Source organism: Haliotis rufescens, unplaced genomic scaffold (assembly GCF_023055435.1).
Source record: "Haliotis rufescens isolate VD_foot unplaced genomic scaffold, xgHalRufe1.0.p SCAF_5, whole genome shotgun sequence".
Classification (NCBI taxonomy): Eukaryota; Metazoa; Mollusca; class Gastropoda; order Lepetellida; family Haliotidae; genus Haliotis; species Haliotis rufescens.
The window spans coordinates 10,827,834-10,848,257 of NW_025964223.1; the positions used below are offsets into that span (position 1 = coordinate 10,827,834).

At 38.2% G+C, this 20,424-nt stretch overlaps 1 protein-coding gene across 1 annotated transcript in view; it reads right to left on the reverse strand.

The window, feature by feature from the left end:
- Nucleotides 1–5,967: 5,967 nt before the first annotated feature.
- Nucleotides 5,968–20,424, reverse strand: part of LOC124129005 — a 41,682-nt gene continuing 27,225 nt past the window's right edge. The window contains exons 4-8 of the mRNA XM_048383834.1: nt 16,374–16,525; nt 14,700–15,632; nt 14,130–14,317; nt 7,454–7,851; nt 5,968–6,876 (exon numbers count right to left, since the gene is read on the reverse strand). Of these exons, the coding sequence (XP_048239791.1) occupies nt 6,672–6,876; nt 7,454–7,851; nt 14,130–14,317; nt 14,700–15,632; nt 16,374–16,525 (1,876 nt within the window). The 3' untranslated portion in view covers nt 5,968–6,671. The remainder of the gene's footprint in view (nt 6,877–7,453; nt 7,852–14,129; nt 14,318–14,699; nt 15,633–16,373; nt 16,526–20,424) is intronic.

Consider the following 20,424-nt stretch of genomic DNA (forward strand, 5'->3'; position numbering starts at 1 on the left):
TTGTACAGCTGACCCCAAATGTGCTAATTGTATGGGTAAACATGTTGCGTCTTCGAACTCCTGTCCTCTTTGGAATCATGAAAAGGAAATCTTAACTGTCAAATGTAAAAACAACATTTCTTTTCAGGAGGCTAAAAAAGTCGTTGCCAGCCGGTCACCTCCATCAGCGCACACCTATGCTGCTGCTGTCTCTCGACCTTCTACCACAAGATCTATAGAATGTCAAACTGACTTGACATGGACACACTCTGAACACCCTGTGCCTATGGTTACAACATCAGAGAGTCAGACCAATGATTCAGATAGTTAATCATGTGGCATCTCTTCAGCATCTCAGGTTGTGACTCAGACTATGGCCCCACCTAAACCAACTCCTGAATTACCAGCACCTAACAAACCATCGCCTGAAATGCCAAAAAAACAAAAGAAGAAACAAAACAAGAAAATTTCTACTAAGATCCCGACTCTCACTGAAACATCTGTAGATGTTCACAATTACTTTGATCCTCTCGAGATGGATGTTACTCCATCTTCCATGAGTGGTGACTCTTCTTCACGTTCACGTGAGCGATCTCCTATAGAACCGCCATGAACCATTCAAATATATTTCAATGGAATTGCAGAGGACTTAGGCACAATTTTCACGAATTGCAATTATTAACAACAGATGTCCATCAGCAATTTGTTTACAAGAGACGTACCTAAAACATACAGATAAATTTGAATTAAGGCAGTATAGTTCCTATCATTCTTTTTCTCCTCCGGGTGATAAAGCTACTGGAGGAGCTACTATTTTGGTGCGGCGGGGCGTTGTTCACAGTCCTGTTCCGCTTGACACAAATCTGCAAGCAGTTGCAGTTAGACTTACACTGCATATTGCCTTGACACTTCGCTCCTTATACATTCCACCTTCTTCAAATCTTCAGCGTAATGATCTACAAAAACTATACGACCAGCTCCCAAAGACCTGTGTTATCATGGGTGATCTAAATGGGCATAATCCTTTATGGGGAAGTGCAATCATTAATCAAAAGGGAAAAGTGTTCCGATAATGATCTCTGCATCTTTAATGATGACTCCGATACGTATTTACACCCTGCTACTGGCACGTATTCATCTCTCGATCTGTCTTTGACGGATTCAGTTTTGTTAAATGAATTCTCCTGGTCAGTCCACGATGACCTGTGTGGAAGTGACCATTTCCCCACTGTACTTAAACCCATTAATCCCGCTGATGATCCACCTTCACCTCGATGGAATTTTTTGAAGGCTGATTGGCCTTTATTTCAGTCTTTATGCAAAGATAAATTACAACCTACGTCTATTCAGAATGTTACTGACCCGATTCAGTTGTTCTCAGATCAACTGAATAAAATTGCTTATGAATCAATTCCTAAGTCCTCCCTCAACCCACGTGTTCGTAAACCATGGTTTGATGACACTTGCAAACAAGCTAGGAAATGTCGTAAGAAGGCGGAGAAATACTTCCGTAAACATCCTACTGTCCATAATTTAAACACTGTCAAAATTTCAAATGCTAAGGAAAGAAGTCTATTTAAGCAAAATAAACGTCTATCATGGAGGAACTATGTCTCCAAAATAAACACTCGTACACCTATATCCAAGGTATGGAACATGATTAAAAAGATCAAAGGCAAGGGATCAAATTCTACAGTTAACCATCTGAAGGATGGCGATACTTTACTGACTGATAAAACTGCTATTGCCAATAGACTTGGGAAAACTTTATCTCAACATTCGTCTTCATCTAATTACGTTCCCGAATTTCAAAAATATCAGCTCCAACAGGAAAAGAAAAAAGTAAATTTTACATCTGATAATGGTGAAGATTACAATGAGGTATTTTCACTACATGAGCTATTTACTGCCTTCGGGCAAGCTCATGATCCAGCAGCAGGCGCTGATAATATTCATTATCAGCTACTGAAACACTTGCCCGAATCATGCCTTGAAACTTTGTTGACTATATTCAATGACATTTGGACATCAGGGACGTTTCCACCTTCATGGCATAATGCCATTGTTATACCAATACCCAAACCTGGGCGGGATCATTCTGATCCTTCAAATTACCGACCTATCTCTCTAACTAGCTGTGTTTGTAAAACGATGGAACGCATGGTAAATAATCGATTAGTGTGGTACTTGGAAACAAATAATCTTCTTATTAATATACAATGTGGTTTCCGGAAGAACAGAAGTACTATCGATCATTTAGTGCGTTTAGAATCGTTCATTAAAAATTCCATTGTAAATAGACAACATGCTGTATCGATCTTTTTCGATTTAGAAAAAGCTTACGATACAACTTGGAAACATGGTATTTTAAAAGATCTTCATGATTTGGGATTAAGAGGCCGTCTGCCTCATTTTATATCCCAGTTTTTAACAGACATGCAATTTCAAGTCCGAGTGGGTACAACCCTGTCTGATCATAATCAGGATCAGGGTGTCCCACAAGGCAGTATTTTGTCTGTCACTTTGTTCAGTATAAAAATTAACAGTTTGTCAAAAGTTTTAAATGATTCAGTTGATGGATCACTTTTTGTGGATGATTTTAATCTATCTTGTGTGGGTAAAAATATGCGCACAATTGAAAGGCAATTACAATTATGTCTAACTAAAATTAACAAGTGGTGTCTAGAAAAGGGGTTTAAATTTTCCAAATCAAAAACTAATTGCATACATTTCTGCCGAAAATATAAACCGCATAAGGACCCTGAACTATTTCTGAATGGCACCCCTATCAAAGTTGTTAAGGAGGCCAAGTTCTTGGGACTTATTTTTGACAACCACTTAACTTTCCTCCCACATATTAAATACCTTAAAGCTAAATGCCTGAAGGCACTCGATCCATTGAAAGTTGTTTCTAATTCAAAGTGGGAAGGGGATCAATCCACCCTCCTACACTTATACAGGTCACTAATCCGTTCAAAACTTGATTATGGCTCCATCGTCTATGGTGGAGCCTGTAAAAGTAATTTAAACAAACTTGATACGATACATCATCAGGGTCTGAGGCTTTGCCTTGGAGCCTTCAGAACGTCTCCCATTCACAGTCTATATATAGAAGCAGATGAGCCTTCTCTTAAACAACGCTGACTAAAATTATCTTTACAATACATCACTAAATTATATTCTAATCAGTCCAATCCAGCTTGAATGCATCTTCAATCCTCTTTACAATAAGAAATCAACTCTCACTCCACCACTAGGAATCAGAATAAAATCTGCAATATCAGCTTCTGATATTAAACTCCAAGATATAGCTCCCACTAAACTTTTCTCATCTCCTCCTTGGCAGATTGTAAAGCCAGAAGTAGATCTTACATTAACAAAACTAAAGAAATCAGATACTAACCAATTAATTTACCAACAAGATTACCTTCAACTAAGAAACACTTACGACACTTCTAAATCTATATTTACAGATGGATCCAAGGATGGTGGCGCAGTTGCTAGTGCCACTGTCATTGGATCCAGAACAATATCTTCACGATTACCCGATAACAGTTCCATATTTACAGCAGAAGCACATGCCATTTTCACAGCACTAAAATATATCAGTCATCAATCTAAACATAAACAATTTATTATTTTTTCTGATTCACTTTCATGCCTTCAGGCGATTAAAAATATGTCACCCAAACATCCACTTTTAATCCAGATTATCGAATTAATAAATGATCTTACTACTGGCCAATATGACATCGTCTTTTGTTGGTTACCAAGCCATGTTGGTATCATTGGTAATACCATGGCTGATGCTGCTGCAAAGGCAGCACTCAACAAATCTGTGACACCACTTCTGATCCCCTACACTGATTTTAAACCTGTAATTAGATCTTACATCATTGATCTGATGCAAAAGAAGTGGGACACCCAAGTAGGTATTAATAAATTACATCAAATTAAACCACATATTGGTTACACCTACTTGGGCTGTCAGTCCAGATTTGAAGAGGTCATTATGCGACGATGCCGTATTGGCCATACAAGATATACCCATGAATATTTGTTGAAATGTGAGGATCCTCCGTTTTGTATCCCTTGTGATGAAAGAATCACAGTCAAGCATGTCCTGCTTGACTGTGTGGTTTTTCCATCACAAGGGATAAATATTTCAATGTAAAAACAATTAAGGACCTTTTTAATGATGTTAATTCTCGTTTAATATTATGTTTTTTAAAGGAAATAGAACTTGTTCATAAATTTTGATGTACTAACTGTATTGTTTTAAAAATTGGTAGTGCGAAATTCATAACTTAGATTGTTAGTGGCTGTACCCTTGAGGGGGGTTGAAGTAGCGTAAAATTTATTTCAGGACACTAGGCTTTTAAACATAGTATCTTCGTTATTTTAATCAAAGGCTTAACTGGTACACTGTCGCCAGTGACTGAAGGGATGATATAAATCCTGCCGGGGTCCATGCAGGAAGCAAAAGTACTGTAAGTCCCCATGGTCCCCAGTATGGTGATCTCCCTTCAGTTGCTGACGATGTCTAGCCCATTTTTATATTGTGGTGTTCATAAATGCTTACTGCCTTTTACTATACTCAACTAGTTTTAAATCAAGTCTGTGATATTCTAGTTATTCTACTGTCCTTCGTTGACAGGTTTTTATTCAGTCTAAATATATGTATCATAAATGTATCATAAATGTATCATACATGTTACTTCTCGTCACGATATGGCTGAAATATTGCCCATGTGACGTTAAATAATAACTCACTCACTCACTCACTCACTCACTCACTCACTCACTCACTCATAATAATGCATAAACACATACTTATGATACAGACGTAATTGTAAATTAATTCTGCTTTCAGCAGAAATGTCTTATGATTGTGGCAAGGGTTTTGTCGCTTTTATTCATTGTTATCCTCCTTGAATCCACAACATAATTAATATTCAAATTCGACTGCTTACAGGCTTGACATTACTATATACTATATTCTTCAATGGGTGAGTCCTACACGAATAATTTCCAAAATAAGTTGATAGACATCATATGAGCAGGGGTTTGTTTTCGTGTATCCTCAGTGATATCATTCAGAGATAAACCTGCTGAGTTTTGACATTTGAGGTAGTCTAACTGTATATACCTCTTGCTTTAACTGGGAAATAATCCTCCATTGATATCTATTTAATTTTTCCCAACCTGTTGCATATATTTGACTTCTTGAACTCACTCTAAGTCATTTCTTGTAAATCAAGATGAAAACTTCCATTGTGGGGGTGTCAGGTTCTAGAAGTAATGACAAAGGATACGGATCAAATTTATTTCTCAACAAACTTTAATATATAATATGATTATAATTATTTTCAAATTTGTACTCCCCAAAAGTATAACGTATTCAGAATGAATATATCTCCACATCCGAACCTGGCTGAACCCTTTTGTATTTACTCTTCACTGTCCATGACTGCCAAAATAGTTATTCAACCTAGATATTCAAGGTGATAGTGCTATTTACAAATTGCATGAAGCCAGAGCTGCAATTATGTTCAACATTAACCTGATAATTTCCTGATGGTAATGTGCCTACTCGCACAAATATTAACAACGGAACCACATTGAAGTTTGCCTGAATACAGCCATGTTTGATCTAAAGACGAGACGTCCCTGTGCGACACGAGAGACACAGTACACGTGGTTAGTTAAAGTCATCAATGATCTCCGGTGACACTTAAGACACAAGGCTTCTTTTCGGTTGTATCAACCTTTCCCTAAATTTCAATTTCACCTTTCCCTAATTTCAATTTCACTTTGGATCACAACCAGTGCTTATTTCAGCAACAACTGACAAAATGTAATATTCCCCCCTCACTTCTAATCAACCTGTTTCGACTATTCAAATGAAATCATTGAAGGAAATGACTCAGACAAGTTCCATGTGCACCCAAGCTAAAATGGATGTCTTCCAATGAAAAGCGAACAATGTTGACATTATGTTTAAATAGATTTACTGTAGTTGACACACAATATAGGTATAAATGCGGTTGTAAACTCTTCAATATTCCACAGGATAAACAGAATTTGGTTGCCTCATTTATTAAGATAGTTCCCCTTCACTGTATCTTGTTGTGAGATGCGTAGTCATGTTCGGTAACTTGGAGTAATCGTATTATTGACAAGATCTCTTTATATCAATTATCCAAAACCCTAGGAATAACGCTATTATTCACACACAAAGCTTTCTCAGCATCAATCATTTTTTAAGTAATTATATATGACAAGAAAAGACATATTAGTGAAATATTGCATTAGATTACATTAGCATTCGACTCTCATCATATATTGTAGCCGTCTCGCTCAAAGTGGGTATTTAAAATCAAAATGAACGATATCTTGCAGTGAGCATTTGAATTTGAATTTTTGCACACCATTGAATAGCACTCTTGTTTTATAAAGGCATTGCAGTGTAGCGTGAGACGAAAGCCCAAAGTCATGAGCCATTATCACGCTGATAAAGTGAAAACATGTATGGATAAATCAAGTACAAGGATCATCATATGGCGTCCCGATCTGGAACTCAAACCAACCACCAAATGATTCTGGCAGGTAGGGCAATCAATCCTGCACGGCAAGTTAAGTGTTGGAAGTAAGTTTGCTGTGGGCAGTCATTCGGTTGATTAAGTGTATCGCTAGCCAATAATACCAACATCAGGGTGGGTTTGACATCCTTGCTGGCAGATGGGTGAAAAGTCCATCTGATCACAGAACGTGACGTTACATGTGACGTAGAGACCCTTGTCCTCATCCTCATCCGGCAGATCAAACATGTCAAAGGTGAATCGTTTCAAGTGGTCCCTTGACACCAACATCTTTGTTCTCTTGTCCACTGGACAGCTGGAAATAAATCAATTCATTTTCAGTACCGTTATTTTATTAATCTGTAATACTTTGATTAGTTTTACCGATACGTAAAGTGGATTGGTCAATCAGGAGTATTCAAACACAATTACCAGCTGTGGCAGAAACAGCTTACTTGACGACCAAATAACCGCGGATGATAATAGTGACAGAAAAAATGCAGGTTTGGGGTAACGTCAACATTCAGAGTGTGTGACAATACATTTTGTGCAGCAAACACGATAGTAATCGACTGAGAGAGTGCTTTTCAAGTATTTACGGTAACAGAGAGCTTTCAAAATGGCTTTTCTATAGCCGACTGTGACGTCATATTTTCTGCGTCACAACGAGCAGTGTGACCTCAAAAAAGTGACGCGCAGTGTACAACTCACCCTCACAAGGCTTACCTGCTTTACTCTCAAAATATTCGAGTAACGCATATTGATGTGAAAAAATAACTTTCGAGGTACAATGTGTTTTATGTTATAATAATGCACCACGTATATAAAATAAATTGCTATACAAGTAGGAATTTCAGAAACAAATTCTCTAAAACAGAGAACAAATATTTTACCCATTTTCTATCAAGATGTGTGAGACGGGGCTTCTTGAATCATTCGTCAGGTGGGCATGACATGTGTTGATAATCATGATTGTGTTTTCAGACTGTGGACTTGACACTTGGACAAATATCGGCTGTCCGAGCTGTGCCTTGTGTACACTTTCCACAAAGGGAACCTGGTAGGCTGGATCCTTGAAGAGACTGATGTGTACTGAAGATCCCTGGATCTGACCGGATACTGTTATGTGATTGGTTGAGTTGTGTTGGGGGTAGATGTGAACTGAGTCGATTTCATGCAGCAGGTGAGAACACTCCAGATTGACTCTCCACTCGACATCCCTTGTAACATTGTCAGAGGATGGCAATGTGTACAACATGTCGTTACTGAATATGACTTTGTCTTGTGCCACCTGCAATTAAGACAATAGTTTGCAATGGTTATTATCCTTATCGTGAGTATTCTAATAGTTCTGTGATAGTTAAAAGTACAACTGTGAAAATATCGAAACTGTAGTAGTTTTCCGTGTACAAATGTCCTGACTTGATTCGCATGATGCCTAACACGAAGGCAATTCCTCGATTAAGTAGCGAACTCAGTTGTTAGTTGTCTGACTTTGAAAAAAATCTGGCTCCAGATTGGATCATTTTCTGATTACAAACCAAGCGGTAAGTACTTAGTGGAATTTATAATGAAATAGATAATACGCGCGTTTTTAATTATATTCATTCTATATTTTTATATTTTGTCTATAATGTATTATGTATTAATGTCAGCTGTTGGTATTAACCTTGTCTTTGGTGTCATGCAGTAGGCAGAGGGAGAATTGCAATGAAGCAATCTACACTCTGACATAACATACCAAAAAACACTTATAAATTCTAAGCTAGTACATTTCTGTAACAAAATTAGTATGGTTCTGGTCTATGCCCGCATCCTTTTCAAAAGCCATGTTGGGTTTTGGTTTTTTTCTCATTTTTCGGATGTTTTACCAAGGGTAGGAAATTCTAACTTGCCTTCCCCAAAAGCAAATCATCAACACGCACGCTCTTCCAAATCGAGCTGTCGTTGCTCGTGCCAAACTAACACCCCTGCCACCGGTCCCCGGAAATACATTCAAATAAGTTGAAGTTGTAGTTGACGTCACATTATCTAAATAGCAATAACTTTAGGATATTGGTCGTTTTATACGTCAAACAATTAACACAGACTGTAGTATATAGGTGGCTGTTATGTCCACCAACATAAGCACATATATTGCAAATATAGAAAAATAATATAGGACAACAGATTTTACGACCATTTACAAACAGAACAGAATGTAACATTCAGCAGTTCTCTTTGCACAGTATTTGCGTTGATACAAAAACGTGATTTGTCATGCATTAGGTTATAGATTTACATTTTTTTTAAATATATGTAGCTTTTGCGATAAGGGAAACGTATCCTGCCAAACGATGACACTCGTCACAACTACATGAGGGGCAGTCGGGTAGCCTAGTGGTTAAAGCGGTCGCTCGTCACGCCGAAGATCCGGGTTCGATTCTCGACATTGGTACAATGTATGAAACCCATTTCTGGTGTCCCAAGCGGTGATATTACTGGAATATTGCTAAAACGGCGTAAAACCATACTCACTCATTCACTCACAAACACATACAAAGGCATGTCAATGAATATACCATGACGATTCTATTGTTTTGATGCATACAATTCCCTACTGCGTTGACAGGGGCATGAATAATGGGCTTGGGTAGGATGTTTTCAAGCTTCTTTCAAAGTCAAAAGACGTGAAATGTATCTTTTCAGGAATTCATGAGGCGTGGCAATTACAGAAAATAGGCGCCTGTTCGGTTTATGTTTTTAGCTGCAAAGTGGTATTCCACATCCTCAATGTCGGGACTCAAATATCCCTCAATGATCCATCCAAAACCGAAAATGCCAACCTTATAGATAGTTTTACAGCATTGTTGATAAATTGTAACTGTGTTTGCTAAGGACAGCTTGTGTGACGTGTGAATGAAGTTCCTAAAGAGCATAATACTGTCATCAACATCTAATACTACGCACTGCATTAGTACACAATGTCGAAAACATATGTATTTCAGAGTTATGAACCCTTTTGCTGAGAATGGAATCGTTCTCTGTACTGTGATGTCAAAGACAAATTCGGTGATATATTTGCCCTATATGTAGAATTTATAACCGTTACGAATAAATATCACACATTATTTTGTTTGCTCAATTATTTGGAACAAAACAATTATCAAACAAATATAGCATGGTATAATTACAAGGGTAACTTATTTGGACGTAAAATAAACAAAAGAAAAACACATTTGGTACCAAACTTTAAAGGGAAAATTAACTCAACATAGCAGCTTTGAGATTTTAATACTTCAGGGCATTCTTAATCACAAATGCTTGACCAAAATTAGATTTGAAAAACGGAAATAGCGTAAAACGGACGCTAAAACTTGACAGACAAAACCGTTACCCAGACGGATTTACTAGGGTTAAACCTGTTTGGGGACAGCAGCAAGGGTTTGTTATGGTACCCAAACAGGGGTTTGGTTCTATGAAGGTAGTTACTGACAATTCACAATGTCAAAATCAGAGGTCGTTTCACACACGCAACAGGATGAACAGAAAGAGCAACACGTTTAGATTTCTCTTGATTGACCGCTTCCTGACCGCTGCTAAACATCACAAAAAGAGTTTATAATAGATAGCAGCGGCAACCAAGTCTACATATCTCACAATTACTAGAATCCACTGTGACAAGGTTCATGGTGTTGACGGTATTCCGATGGAATGTCTTAAATCATACGTAAAATGTTATTTCGGCGATGCACAATATGTTCAATATATGTTTTAGGGAAAATCCCTGAATTGTGGGCATAATTAACCCCATACCAAAGTGTTCTACTTTAGAGCCTGCGGATCCTTTAACATATAGAGGTTTGACCCTCACAAATTCTATGTACAAATTATATTGTAATATCATAAATAACCGTCTGCAATCTTGGGCTGAAAGCACAGGGGCTCTAAATGATGCACAAAATGGGTTTCGGATGCGTAGATCAACTACGGATCATATTCACTCTGTTTGTTCTTTTATTGAAACTAGAAAATTTATTTAAAAAGACACTTTTTTCTGCTTTTATTGACTTTCATTAAGCGTATGATAGCAGTAACAGAGGTGTGTTGTGGGGGAATTATAGTAACATTGGTGTGAAAGAAAAAATGTTTCTAGCACTTCAATCTTTATATGATAAGTGAAATGCAGTATACGTATAAATGGTATGCTTACACCCTGGTTTAATGTTAATCGGGGTTTAAAACGAGGATGTTTACTCTCGCCAATTCTGTTTAACTTATTTATCAATGATTTGCTTGACAAGCTAAATGAAACTGGTATTGGTATTTGTGTTGATGATATTACTATTGCAGCCTTAGCATATGCTGATGACATTATTTTACTTGCGGAATCGGTAGATGATTTGAATCGGCTGTTACATGTTATAAATACATGGTGTGTTGGTAATAGTATCCAAGATTGTACACTTTAGAAATGTAAGCGTTCCAAGAACAGCTTTTTTAATATTGGTAACTCTGTTTTAGACATTGTTGATTGTTATAATTATCTAGGCCTACTGCTCACGGAACATCTTGACTACAATGCTATGGCAAAAGCAGCAGCTAAATCGGCTAACAGAGCATCAGGTCTTCTTATATGTAAATATAAGGCAATCGGAGGTATGCAATTCACTACTTATTCCAAATTGTATGATACGATGGTTTGGCCAGTCTTAAGTTATGGGGCATCTATCTGGAGTCATTGTGCAATTTCTTCTGTAAATGCCGTTCACCATCGTGCGTTCAGATTCTTCTTAGGGTTGGGTAAATACGCTCCAAATATTGCTGTTAATGGAGATATGGGATGGATTCCCCCGATAGTTAGACAGTGGATGTGTATTGTTAGACAGTATTGTCGTTTTACTAAAATGTCCCTTAGATTAAATAAGTATGTTTTTATGTGGTCTGAACGTTATGCTGGTGGACGTGTGAAAATCTGGAATTTTCGTGTGAGGGCAAAGCTGAACGAATGGGGTCTGAATATTTCTGTGAATGTTATCGTGAAAAGTGTAGTTGTACGTGTGCATGATGTATGGATGGGAAAGTATGTGTCTGACTGGAATTAACTGTTATGCAAGCCTGGCGGAAGAACGGGTGGTAATAAATTACGTACGTATAGAATGTTTGGGTATGGATGTGAAAGTTATGTAAGTATGTATATGCCTCGTTCTTATCGCTCTGCCTTCTCCAAATTTAGATCAGGTACTGTTCCTCTGAAGTTGGAAACAGGCAGATATACGAATATGAATGTGAATGAAAGAGTGTGTTTTCAGTGTGAGGAGAGTATTGAGGATGAATGTCATGTATTGTTGGATTGCCCTGTATACGATGATTTGCGTGAAAGTTTATACGAATAGGTCAGTTTTAGCTATCCCAACTTTCTAGAGTTATGCAATACTGATAAAGCTATTGACCTTTTTAAATATTACGTATATTTTACAGCCAAAACCTGCTTTTTAATTCTCCAACAAAGAAAAAATATGTTATATGGCTAGTGACGGGTAGTATATGTTACACACCTCTCTTACACTAATGTATTTATGCTGTACATACTGTGATATGTTTTAAGTCTCTCGTAACCCTTAACGGATGGCTCACTTTTATGCCCTTTTACATGTATCTATGTAAATATTTTTGTGAGTTGAGACTCAAATAAACAATCTGTCTGTCTATCAGCCAATGAAAACATTTGTCACGCACCGCTGCTCAGGTGCACCAGTAGATTTAGACGGGACCATTTAGACCATGCCCCCAAATAGATTTGTTGGGGAATCAGATTACGGAGCGTGTGATTTTAGCACTTTCACTTGGACATTTAAGTACTTTCTACGAATGTAATGATTTTTTTTCTTTCGGGAATTCACTAAATTGATATTTGCAACCAAATTACAAACATTTTTTCTCTGTATCACCCTTAAAAACTGACTGTCTTAAAATTAAAATCTCACCACGCTCTTTCCACAAGGTGAACTCGGCATCTAGTTGGATGTTTGGTTAGAGGTGCTTCTACTACTTTTATCTCTATTTCAACATTCTGCATGTTGTCGGTAGTAGAAACAATATACATTACATGTCACTATACATATGACATGGATGCCAACTAAAAAGTTCATGCAGTTATTTTTATTAATAAATCTATGTCTTCTATGGCGCATGAAGAACTATTCATTTTGAAGGGTAAATTGGCACTGGTGGCAGTGGTCTGACAAACCTGACGCATGCAAGCTCCTTACAGTGATAACCCGTTTGCAGAGTTCTCTTAATTGTCACTGGTACCAATCACACTGTGCTAGGCGGCTTTCAGTCATGTGACTAGTACAATGAGAATGTAACGGGCAGGTGGGTGTTTCTGTTCGTCTGTAATCTCGAACCAATCTGATTAAACAAACGTAATTTCACCTGGAAAGAAAGTAAGTCAGCCGTAAACCTTCTCCTGATTATAATATGGCATTGCTTAAGAATTAAGGGGTCAAATCTTAATAAACCCCCCTCTGATTGAAACAGCCGATTTGAAGGCTGCATCACTGCAGAAGCTTATATTTTTAGAATAGTACTTTTTTTACCGTCATTGTCGGTAGGCATATTGAAATAATTATTTGTACAATTATAGGCTACAAACTGCAAAGTTGCGGTTACTACAATATCCAAAGGATGTGCGGCAATACATTTCGAGGACAACAGACAGCTTGCTATTTGGCGCTTTTCTATATGCAACTGTGACGTCATATCTTTTGCGTCACAATGAGCGATATGACGTCATAATGGTGACGTGCAGTGTGGAACGAAACCTTTGCAATGCTGAGTCAGTGCCCACCTCATGTCAGCTAACGAAGTTGCTGTGCTATCCATTCAGTGCCTGTCATAAGTTACTGCTTAAGCATATGTGAGCGCCATAATTTGTTAAGAGGCTGTTTTCCGTGATTCCCTAAATTCTGTTCCCACTCAAGACACTTGTCTGAAACCACGCCACTTCACTCAATGTATTTGCGGACACGAAAAGCTTCGCGTTTTATTTAATCATTATAGCACGGGGATAAACATATTGGGTTTTTAATGTTAAGGAAGGTTACCTTTTGATTTGACCGTGTGTGTGTGTGTGTGTGTGTGTGTGGGGGGGGGGGGGGGGGGGGGGGGGAGGGGGGGGCGTGTGTGTGGGGGCGTGTGTGTGTCTGTTTGTGTGTGTCCTTGTGTCTGTGTGTGTGGGCGTGGGCGTGTTTGTCTGTGGTTTGGTTGTTTGTTGTTTTGTTTTGTTTTGTTTTGTTTGTTGTTGTTGGGGTTTGTTTTGTTGGGTTTGTTCTTTTTTGTTTTTTTTGTTTTGTTTTTTTGGGGGGGGGAGTGAGGGGGGAGCCTTTTGGGCTGTTTAAGAAAATACTCGACTGAACTTTATGAGGCAATAAGGCATATTAATACCAGAGACTAAGTTTTTCCTTCAGCATTTAAATAAAATAGTTAATGTCATACCAAAAATGATCTGTCGTCGAGTCATTTTAGGCCCAAACAAAAAAAAACAGAAACGTATTACATTCTTGGCCCACTAAGATTCGAGTTTACCTCTATTTTAGTGTGACAGAGGTTGTAAGAAACGTTGAATACAAGCAGATGCCCTTGCAGCGTCCCTGTACATGCGTGTGTGGCCATGTAGATGTGGGAGACGTCACTGGGTGGACGGCGCAGCTTACTCAGGTCCATAGTCACAAACCAGTTACTCGGAAGACATTGAACACGTACAGCATCCTTCACTGTGAAACAAACGAGACATTACGGGTGATCATATTGGTATCTTTGTCCCTAGACAAGGTCAAACACATCAGCAGAAACTTGACATGGATTTAGTTCAACTTGTGACAATTATAGACACTGATTTTGAAACACACATAAATGGTCTGATAAAATATGTAAAATATTCCATTCAAGACAAACACAAATTAAAGAGAGCAAAGATTTTAAAGACGGAAGTGTGTAGGTAAACTAAAAGAAGTGATAATCATGGGGGTAAAAGACTGGATAATAACTCATATAAAATGTATAGTCAACAAAGACGGAAATGGGTATGTAAAAATTAACATGATATCTTCAGGGGATATTTCATCAGATTGAATATTAACTCCATTTCTGACTCACATTGATCTTCAGATGAAAGTTGATATCCTGCGTTGTAACTGTAGGTTGCACGACTTGCGTACTCGTGTACTCTAACATAAATAGGGTATCCACTATTGATGTGATATGAGGTGTTCTTCTGAAGAACTAGACTTCCAACTGAGTAGAGTGTTGATGTGATATTATCCCAGCGTACATTTACATCTACGGATCCTGCTCCCACAACAGATACTCTTTGAATAGATGATGTCTCACAAACAATTGTACAAACTGGATCTGTACCTTGAGCAGCGTCCATGCTTTCAACGACAAACTCCTTTTCGTACGACCTTTGACCAGGAACAAACATTGAAAATCCACCATAGGGAACAAAGTACGTATTTTGTACGACCATGATCGGTTTATCACACGTGATAAGCAAATCAGCGTCAGGGCTGAAATCAATGTCCTTAAACTCCCTCCAGTTTAGTGAGTGCTGGATCACCTTGACATCAGTATGACTGACAGACTTTATGGACACGGACGTCTCATTCTGACTGCCCACTAGACGAACCACCGTGTGATTAGCTGGTGATGGAACCCTGGGAACTATGACGGTTGTACTGTAGGCACTGATAGGGGGAACTTGGAGTGCAAGATATGTGTTTACCGCATTGTTTGGATAATAGAAAACAGATCCTGAGAATACAGCCACTGGTGCAGTTGACTGGATGTATGTACCACCAAAATCACAATCCAGTGATGTTTCATATGATTCTTTATGTATTATCTGCAAAGCGTCATTTATGTTTAAGGAAACTGCAAATATGTCGCCAGTTTTGTACAGGCTTCCATTAAACGATATTGAACAGGACGAGATGAGATCTATCTTGACTAAGGTGTTGTTTTGTGTGGCCACGACTCCAATGTAGGGATTGTTGTTGACCCCAGGGATGATATATTCTTTCGATAGAGCTGCAAGAGGGAGTGCGGTAAAGGCATCACTTATATCATTTTGTGTATATCTGTTATATCCATATATGGATACAGGATTGGTACACTGTATACGTATTCCTTTATTTTCAATGCCGCTCTTTGCATGGAGGTGGGTTGTACCACTAAGTGTTTTCCTCATCACAGAGTAGGCAGTTATGTTGATAGATATTAGATTCCTCATTCCGTCGTCATAATCTATGGTACAGAGAGAGTCTGATGTAGAAGATACGTAGATGTCGTTTTCCAGATATGAATGTTGGTTATAGTAATTGTTTGCAAAAAATGCAAAGAAAAACTCTTTTCCACTGGTGCCTGCAATATGTGTATCTCCAACTGGAAAATATGATAGAAACATGCGCATACACTAATGTGTTTATCTCCAGTCAGATCCTGTACTATTGTAGGACTCAGGCTACTTACACTGCTTTTTACCACTATTTCATGAATGTTTCCAAGATAACTGCTTCGTCTTGTTTTCTTAAATACGTCCAAGTTTTCACAGCATCATTTTAGTGTTTCTTCGACAGGTATTATAATAGTTGGACTTCAAAGTAAGGATAAGATACATTTATATGGATGAACAAATTAACAATAAGGAGCGTCTATCTATTTATTTTATCTGTTCTTATTGCTCCTAAAATAAGACGTTGTTCGTCCATATTCCTTATCCTGCTAAACAAGTGATGGCCTTTTAAAACAGGGAAATGTTATGCTTCCTACCTGCGTTTGCATATTGGAGACCGCCAAAGCAGAGCAACAGACTTGCCACGTGCAACAATGCCATAACTAAATGTAAGGCAGGTGTGGGCCTCGTCATACACTGTGAAAGGGCATATGCTTTTGAAAAAGATAACAATCCATTTTTATCTCGGCTGTATAAAACCAAAATGAGTTTATGTGCACATCCTAACCTATTTGTTTGTTACAGGTCGCCGCATTTCCACACAGTGTCACCTGATACGACCCATGGAGCTTTTCAAGCCATGATTACAACGAATTGTTAGAGGTTAAATCTTTCTAATCTATAACATAACAAAGCATCTAAAAACTAATGTAATCTGATCAAATTATACTCACAAATCCAACTGACAGCTCTCATATTAGCCTCGGTTATCAAAGGTAAATTTTACCCACAAAGCGAACACATATTTATCAAGAGTCGTTCTTTCCACTCGTGAAATAAGCAAACGCATGTTGTGAAAACTCAGTGTTGCCGGATGCAGTTCAGAATCCAGGAAGAGTTCGTTCGTTTGTTTGTTTGTTTGTTTGTTTGTTTGGTTTGTCGTTTAACGCCGTACTCAGCAATATTCCAGCTATATGAAGGCGGTCTGTAAATAATCGAGTCAGGTCCAGACAATCCAGTGATTGACATCATGAACATCGATCCACGCAATTGGAATCGATGACATGTTTCAACTAAGTCAGTGAGCCTGACCGCCCGATCCCGTTAGTTGCCTCTTACGACAAGTATAGTTGCCCTTTACAGCAAGCATGGGTTGCTGAAGACCTGTTCTACCCCGGACCTTCACGGGTCGAATCGAGGAAGAGAAATCGTCGCCCCTACAAAAACAAGAAAAAAAGTATCATAATTAACTGAAGCATGATGAGGAATAGTCGCGTTGTTACGTTTTGTAAAACGTTTCCAAATGAGCAGTAATTTACATAAATGCGGCAATGCGACGCGGTCACGAAAGGAAGCAAGTAAATTTTCACTTTTGCTCTTTAATATCAATTGAATGAATTGATTTAATTTGTTGAATGTGAATTTATTTCGTAGTTGAATGCGATCTTGCTCTTAATCTTAGGAAAACAAACAAAATTAAATTAAACATGGCCTTTGGTTGTATGTAAATATGTCAGTGTTTTTACGTGGTATTTGCACCAGTATTAGGTCAAATGTGATTTGATGTGTTTGAAATTGCTCTAAATCTTGTACTTACAAACTGAATACATGTTTGGATTTAATAGTTAAATATTGCTGTGTATACCAGATCCTTTGAATCCTTGTATTTTAATATGTGTGTGTACATTGAGTAACAATATGATGTGCGGAGATGCTGGAGCGAAGGCAGTTGTTAGGCATCTGACTTTGAATACAATCTGGCACAAAGATCGGATTATTTTCTGATTAAAAGACAAGCGGAATTTATATTACGCGCGTTTTTAATTATATTCATTATATATTTTAACATGTGTCTACTATGTATGATGTTTTAATGTAAGATGTTGGTATATATCTTGTCGTTGGTGTCATGCAGTAGGCAGAGGGACAATTGCAATGGAACCATGGTTGATCATTATCTACACTCTAACATAACAACCTGGAAAACATTTATTAATCTTACGTCAATTTCTGCTACAATATACGTTTAGGTCGAACAAAATTAGCGTGGTTCTGGTCCATGCCCGCGTCCTTTACAAAAGCTACGTCCGTATTTTTCTTTTCATTTTCCGGATGTTTTACCAAGGGCAAGAAATTCTAACTTCCTTTCCCCAAAAGGAACGCACAAACGCGCAACCTCCTCCAAAGTGAGCTGTCGTCACTCGTACCAAACTAACATCGTTGCCATCAGTCCCTTCAGACCATTTTCAAACAGAATAGAATGTAAAATTCCGTGGTTTTGTACAATCATGTACTCTTTGCAGAGTATTTACTTTGATAAAAAACGGTATTTGCCATGCATAAAAATATATATACTTAATGTAAAATAAATGTAGTGTTCTTTTGTATTTGAGACATACACGATTTCCGAGAAAAGGGCTGCGTGTCCTGTCCCACGATGACACTCTTCACAAACACATACAAAGACATGTCAATGAATATACCATGAAGATACTTTTGTTTTGATGCATACAATTTCTCTAGTGCATTGATAGATGCGTGAATGTTTGGCTTGGGTGAGATGTTTTCTAGCTACTTTCAAAGTCATTTCAGGAACTCATGAGGCGTGGCAATTTAGAAATGTCGGGACTCACATATCCCTCAATCATCAACACACAACCGAATACGCCCACCTCATATATAGTTGTACAGCATTGTTCATAAAATATAACTGTGCAAGTCTGTTTCCATGTTTACGGAAGGACAGCTTCCGAGTTATGACCTCTTTTGTTGAGAATGGAATCTTTCTCTGTGCTGTGATGTCAAAGGCAACTTTTTGGATGAACTTTTCTATCTTGTATCTACGCTAGGTGATATGTTTGCAGTACATGTACACTATATAACGAACACATATCACACATTATTTTGTTGATGAACAGAAATGGCAACACATTAAGATTTCTCTTGATTGACCGCTTCCTGCGGTATCTGTTAAGCTGCAGAACATCACAAAAAGATTAAATAGTAGATAGCATGGACAACCAAGTCTATCAGGCATTGAAATTATTTGTCACGCACCGCTGCCCCGGAGCGCCGGTAGATTCAGGCCATGTGCCGTGTGTGAAGTATATAGAGAGACACTGTGCGGAGTCAAGGTAAAGTTGTTAACTCATATACAAACACGATTACCTCCCTTTGACCATAACGCATGGTCCTTTGCGATCTTATTTTGTTCTCTATCATGTCTATATCAAATCCATTTGCATATGAATTGTTTGATGGGCATGACTTAGGAATTGTCAAGCCAGACAACGGTATAAGGATCTGTACAGAAACGTCGCCTTTACAGTATTAAAGAAGTTGTTATCCATAAATTGTGTCTACTTTGTCCATTTGCGTAGTTATACTATGTTCACATTGGTTGTTCGGCTCCACGTGCTGTCATTAGAGCCCTACCGAGAGCTAGCGATACGGTCACTTTGATGTGTAAATATGTATTGTGATGCAACTCACTGTCGCAGACTCGCAGATGTTGTAGCATATTTTTCATAATTATGCAAAAGCGCCCCCAAATACTTGTATTTGTCTGTTCTATTCTCATTTCTGAAAAAGCGCGTTTTTTACAAATAAGAAAAAAGTCCGGTCACGTGATATGCAAATTAGCCTGTGACATGCTAAGTCACAATTGCGTCGGAGTGTGTGGCGTGGCCTGTCGTTACTTCAAAGGGAAGTAACTGATAACCCTGTTTACCATTTGCAAAACGGACAAACCCCCTTTGGGATATTGGACGTAACTCTTGATTTGTTGTAAGGGGTAAGCTCCCTTTGAAAGAGGGCACACGCACTCTCGTACACTCTCCTACCCAGAGTTCCATGCGGCCGGCAGCCAGCCAGCATAGTACCTATGCCACAGGCCACGATTCGTCACATCTTTCATTGTCCATTCAAGATATTGAATATGCTTTTCATCCGTTTCATGTTTGACAAGTCAACACATAAAGTTCATAAAAAAATGTCAAAGAATGGTTACGGTTCATTCGAAAGTATCCTAAATCTACATGTTTTTGCGTAGTTAACCTTTGTTTACATTAGTTGTACGGCTCCACGTGCTGTCATCGAAACCCAACGGTGAGCTAGCGATACTGTCACTTTGATGAACAAAATGTATAGATATATTATGTCATGAAATTCACTGTCGTAGTTGTAGTATCATATCTATATAATTATGAAAAACAATATGTTAAGCGCCCACAAATACTTGCATTAGTTAGTTCTATACTGATTTCTGAAAAAGCGCGTTTGTCTACAAACAAGAGAAAAGTCCGGTCACATGATACGCAAATTAGCCTGTGGCGGAGTGTGACTCTCGTAGAGCTCCGCGAACGGGATATCGCCATGAGGAGCTTGGGTTGAGTTTTAATCTCCTCACAGCGATAGCCCGTTCGCACA